Genomic DNA, 5962 nt, shown 5'->3' with positions numbered 1-5962 from the left:
CATTCATTATTTTCTAATTTGTTCAATACTTTTTATATAATATTTTAGAAGACTGTAAAGTTATTGGTTGGTATGGAGCAACCGTATAATGCTCGTTCACGTTTTGATAATACATTCACCTCGTTAACATAACTTCAATTACTTAGATAAATAATCTCTAATTATACTAATTCAGTTATCTCTATTGTTACAGGTGTTACGTGTACAACATTAGTGAAGTGTAAGTGTATCGGTTGCAAACAGTGTATTCGCGTTAACAGTTGAGATGCGTCGGGCTTGAGGGCGCCAGTCACCACGCGCACGGCGACGAAGCAGCGATGGCTTGGCCTGAAGTTATGCGATGAGGCGGGCGACGAGGAGGACGCCATGGACGAGCCCAGCGCCGCCAAGCGGCCCTCCGTGCTGACCATCGACCGCGCCGCCTTCCTGCTGCTGCGCGTCAAGCGAGCCTTCAAGAAGAAGAGGCAGCAGAGGAAAGAGAAACAGTAAGTGTGTTTAAAGCTAATTAATTTAGATTGTTTAGAACGAAATTGTAATTGGTAGAGCAAAATCGAAACACAAACATGCTTTTAATTATGTTTGAATGAACCACAAAACATGTGTAATTCAGAGCATACCCAAGCTTAGCATATAATTGGATTAGGTTAAGATGTGTGCGCAATGTTTCATCGCGATTTCGTTCGCAAACGATGAAGCGGCTCAGCTGTGAAGCAGTATTACAGGAAAGGGAGCGACGCAATCTGCGGCAGTATGGAGATGACTGCTTGCCGTTCACCTCACGTACGCGACCTAATCTTTTGCAGAGCTCGCAATTAAGTAGCTTTGCTGTATTACAATCCTTTATTCTAACATTACCATTTGAGATTTCAAGCAAATGAGGTAAATGTTGCTAAAAGGTTTAGGTGAGTTTGTAAAATACGTTCTTCAAACAAGACGTAGCTTATTTTAGTATTATTCTGTATTTTATACGTGGCATTCAGGTTTGTATTAAAAAAAAAAAACACAAAATAATTTATTTTACTCATATTTTATTCATTAATATTAAATAAACAATCTGACAAAGCAGCTTAAACGACATTAGCCTTGCTAGTGTTAGCGTTGGCTTCGTCCTGTTTGTTGATGTCTATTTTATTTTTATTCTCTTGAACCGTTAAATCCTTCTTAACGGAAGCCGACAGAGGCGGTATGAATTTCATGGTTTTGAAGTCATTTCGAATTTCCTTGTCTCCAACTATTTTTATAGTACCTTCTTTATGGATATCTTTCTTTTTCATTATTTTTCCCAAATCCAAAGCGATTTCCTTTTTTTGTGGAAACAAGAGTAGTTCGACAAACTTATGTTTCGTCGGTGAAGTCTGAGTATTGAGTGGTTTATTGGCAATCAGGTTGTCAATGAGGAAGGGTATCGGAAAGCGGCTCGACGGCGCGGGGTTGGCAATCATTTGACTCTGTTTTGGACCGAATTCGAATACAACTGAATCTTCTCGCACCTGAAATAAAAGTTTAATTTAAAGATACAGGATACAGCTAGAATATTTTGTAAAATACAAGAGTAGGTACATAAAAGGATTCATGGTTCAATAATGTCCGTATTGTTTGTATACGTTGTACTTTCTTAAAAGGTATTTGTGATTTAATGAAGCTGCGATATAATTATTATTAAATGATTATTATTATTTAGGTACTACATATTTATTTAAGTAGCATAGTTTACTTGGTAAAATTTAATTGCGGGCTAAAAATCTTCATTCTTCAACGGATGTATTGAATACAATAAGTATATTATTGAAATATAATTAATATTTGTACGAAATGCCTACCTGTTCATGAGAGTCACAGCAAAGAGTGGACATGCTGGGTTCGCGGAAGGAGAAGAGATCGTTGTTGGTGAGGATCCTGCTGAGGATGTCGGAGGGCTGGCTGCGGGACGCGTCCTTGAAGTACTTCAAGCTGGAGCAGGGACACGGCTCGTCTGCTGCCTCCGATGGGGTCAGGAACGTGTTTGTATGTTCTACGTCCGGCTTGAGATCTGAAATCATAAAAAAATATATTAAGCTAATCCGATGTTTTTGTGACTCTATGGTTTTATAACACACTTCATATTATACAAATAAATATTAAATACATCATAATAAGGTATATTGTAACATGGGCAAAACATATTACATTTATGACTAAACTTTCTAACGATAATTCCCAATATGCCATTGTCGCACAAAGTTATCTAACAATATCTAGGCTTAGATCTAGGCATTTCAGAACAATAATTTCTAAATACAATTTAGCCTTTAAAAATAATATTTGTGACATTAATGGATAAAATATTTATTACCTTGCGGTTTCGCGTTGATATAGAAGGCGATATCCATCTTGCCAAGATTGACCAGCGAGTTGGTGACTGCCGGCAGCGTCTTGAAGAATCTGGTGTCCCGGCCCCGCGCCAGCGACAAGCAGAAAAACAGCAGCAAGCGATACATCGTCACCTACTTCTAGTTAATGAATGTACTTACTATAGAATGGTGGATTTGATTCGGATTAAAATGATTCATTTTTTGTCAATTTTAATTGTTTAGAATTTCCTTAAATTATACATAACTCAGAAGTTCGATAAGCATTGTAGTAAGTAGATTTCTAGTCTGCTTTTCAGAAATAAAATTAAATATTATAATAAATATAACCTTAACGTAAACGCTCAGTTAAACTTTCATTAAACTGAAAGATATTATCGAGATCGTTTCTTATCATAATTGAAATTAAGTAAAAGGCAATTTTCATTGAAAAAGCAAATAAAGCGAAACTTTAGGCGGCCACAATTATTAGCGTTCAGAAATAGAATTTTCCAGCGATTGTTTTAAAGAGCTAACAGTTCCTTTCAATAGGGGCGCGTTAACGAAAAAAACTTTATAATACCGTTCTCCAGGAGTTGGGAATTTGTAGAATTCTGCGACGAGACCAGAACGAATAACCATTCGTTTGAAATTCAGGGCAAATCGAATTCCGACGATTTCGCAACATCGATTTGATCGTTTATTGGATTCGGGTTTTATGGACATGCTTGCGTAATCATTTTCATTTAATTGTGTTGTTTACTTTTCGCACAATTTTAAAATACTTGCCGAAGTAGCGCTCTACGCGTTATGTATATCTTGATATAATTCAGTCTTATCTAATCAATAACGAATTATCTTAATATATACCGAGAGAAATTGTATTTTTATACCACTAACACACTGATCACTAATGCGATACAAAAATAAAAACATCTAAATTTATTGTGACACAATATAGAGCATCACAGTCTTTACATGGAAGAATAATAAAGAGAAAACTTAAAAGAGACAACACTTTATATTTAAATTCGTTTAATTTCGTACACGTAACTTAAGGATTCAGGGGAATAAGACACGATGTATTACCTAATGAATAAAATATGTGAAATGTATATTAATGTGTTATTTAAGAAACCATTTAACTCAAATTATAATCTGGAGCTCTAGTTAATGAAAATATATTATAATTATAATTATTATGATGAAAACAAAAATATAGAAACACTAGCTATGCTTCGCGGTTTCACCGTCATAGCTCCGCTCCTGTTGGTAATGATATTTTAGCCTATAGCGTTCCTAGATAAATGGGCTATCTAACACCGAAAGAATTTTTCAAATTGGACCAGTAGTTCCTGAGATTTGCGTGTTCAAACAAACAAACTCTTCAGCTTTATAATATTATTAGTATAGATTAAAACTTATATACTTACTCTTAATAAAAATTCGACTCTGCCATTTCTACACGTTTTCTAGATTATCTATACAAGTACAACTCGGATAATAAAACAGAGTGAGAGACCTAGAACTAGGCATGAAGTTTTATTTCAATCTCAGTTTTGGAGATCCGATTCAGAATTTGCAATTACTTATTATATCGAGTCTGTATAAATGAATTTCATAAATCCATTGTCAATAATTATATTGATTATTTCGATATTGGATATTAATATCCAATATCGAAATCATTTTCGTTGTTCAAATATGAAGTTTGTGTGCGCAAGTTACTGTAGCAAACCCGTGGCCCCAAGTGACTCTTGCAGACCTTTACCAAATTGCCAATTTAAAAATAACGAGTCATTTTTACTTTTTATTATCCCCATTTCCCTTCATATTTGTTTTAAAGACAATAGGGTAATGAGAAAAAATTAATACAATATTATTCAACCAAATTTAAAGATTTTATTCAACCAAAAGATGTCCAATAATCCCATTATTGATAAATTATTAGTGTAACAGCCAATAACCGATTTAGTATCTAACCCGTTTATATTAACCGCATTGTCTGCGTTTTACAGAAACAGGCATAACCAATTTATTCCTTTACAGTGCGTTTTCCATCGGCGAAAGTAATAAAATGCATTTAAATTGTATTTATTTATAAACATTGATTTGAGTCGTAAACATTCGCCAATCGCGTCCAATCGCAGCGTGCCGCCCGCAGACCGCCGCTCGCAGCCCGCTCATGGAGCCCACGTCTCTCGCTATTCTGGTAGGTTATGGCCGATAACTCATTTGAGTCGCTTTTGTGATTTATACTCGTCCAAATATCGGTAATAATAATTTTACTGTAGTTCTGTACGCTCTAAATACCTTTACAAGCTACCTTAAAAATTTAATTATGGAATCAAGAGCAGGTTATTTTCAGGTCACTTTCTACGATATAGCTCCTGATTTACCTACGACTCTCTTAGCAGCGAGCTGCTATACAAAACGATACGCTAGTGTTTTGTCCAAATTACAAAGAGAATTATATCCGTGTCTCAACAAAGTTCAGTAAGCAAACATGCGATGGTCCCAGCAAGTTGTGTATTGACATTAATGTAATTGGTGTTGATTGTATCGTCTCTGTCAATACGCCGAAGTTAACATCTCGAGTGAGACGCAGACACTCGTTTTAAATGTAAATCAGTCAAGCTGTTGTGTTTCAGAAGTTCGCGCCAAATATTGTGTTAAGATAAACTTAGACTAATATTATTAGAATTAGGAGTGGATCCACAACGAGCTTTATGTTCATTATACAAGAAGATAATGGGATTGAGTAGTTAGCTAATTTCGAATTTGTCAGTTTAATTTTTAGTGAATACTGAATCACGTTTTTGTTCAGATTCATGTTTTTATTTATGTTGGTGAAGTAAAACATTTGGAAATAAACTTTTCTATTTTGATAAAATTTAAAATTTTAAGTATAACTTTTGAGACTTCATTAATCATTGCGCATTGCGCTTTACAAATTAAAACTGTAATTTCATATTTTTTTGTAAATTTAATGAAATGAAAGTAGACGTTTCATAGTAATGAAAGTTTATTGATTTTTGATAAAATATATTGAATATTTAAAGGCGCTATCGTGGAGCATATTTGCTGAGCATGTAACGGCAGCTTCCACCATGAAGCCAGCACTCGATCCCAAGCGAAGAAATGACATCGTTGACGAAGCCTTCCTAGAACAAAAGGACATTCTCCTAGAAATGGTATTAATTTTGCTTTAAAAGGAATAGTTCGTAAAGTTTTATGGGCTATAAATAAGGAGCTCAAGACAGTTTCGTGCCTCTTCTTCATTATACATTTTCTTTGTGGTTTAGACTTTAAAGGGAACTTTTTCTATAAACATGCTTTTTTAAGTAAATAAAAAATTCGCTTGCACTATGTAATGTCCAGTTGCACAGTAAACATCTTTTATTAGATATTTATATTTCATTGTAAATTTTATGTACTTTATGATTAATAATTCTACAGCTAGAAGCAAAGTTAAAAGAAGTTCGTGACAAGCGAAAGCGCAAACAAGATCCACCATCAGATGGGATTAAATGCGAGAATCTCCCAAAAAACATTGATTTGAAGATGAAAGCACAGGGTTTAAGTGCTGTTGGGGACACGGAAGCTTTTCTTAAATTCGCAGAAAGTGGTAAAGA

At 34.7% G+C, this 5962-nt stretch overlaps 1 protein-coding gene across 1 annotated transcript; it reads right to left on the bottom strand.

Annotated features, from left to right (window-relative positions):
* Window positions 1–1067: 1067 nt before the first annotated feature.
* LOC149906826 (uncharacterized) lies at window positions 1068–3015 on the bottom strand. Its single transcript, XM_090104284.1, has 4 exons — window positions 2911–3015; window positions 2333–2483; window positions 1821–2029; window positions 1068–1490 (listed from the first exon to the last, which is right to left on the bottom strand). The coding sequence occupies exons 1-4, from the start codon at window positions 3013–3015 to the stop codon at window positions 1068–1070; spliced, it is 888 nt and encodes a 295-aa protein (XP_089960410.1).
* Between the last annotated feature and the right edge of the window lie 2947 nt (window positions 3016–5962).

The sequence above is a fragment of the Colias eurytheme genome, chromosome 8 (genome assembly GCF_061535395.1).
Source record: "Colias eurytheme isolate Ceu_HAF_F1 chromosome 8, ilColEury1 Martin Lab GWU primary, whole genome shotgun sequence".
Lineage (NCBI taxonomy): Eukaryota > Metazoa > Arthropoda > Insecta > Lepidoptera > Pieridae > Colias > Colias eurytheme.
This window is presented reverse-complemented; position numbering and strand designations above follow the sequence as displayed.

What these genes read in the sequence shown, in the direction of transcription:
- LOC149906826 (XM_090104284.1), bottom strand. Translation starts at nt 3,015, where the DNA reads ATGTTGCGAAATCGTCGGAATTCGATTTGCCCTGAATTTCAAACGAAT. An exon ending in TATCAACGCGAAACCGCAAG is followed by an intron (nt 2,030 to 2,332) that starts GTAATAAATATT and finishes TTATGATTTCAG; the next exon opens with ATCTCAAGCCGGACGTAGAA. An exon ending in GCTGTGACTCTCATGAACAG is followed by an intron (nt 1,491 to 1,820) that starts GTAGGCATTTCG and finishes CTTTTATTTCAG; the next exon opens with GTGCGAGAAGATTCAGTTGT.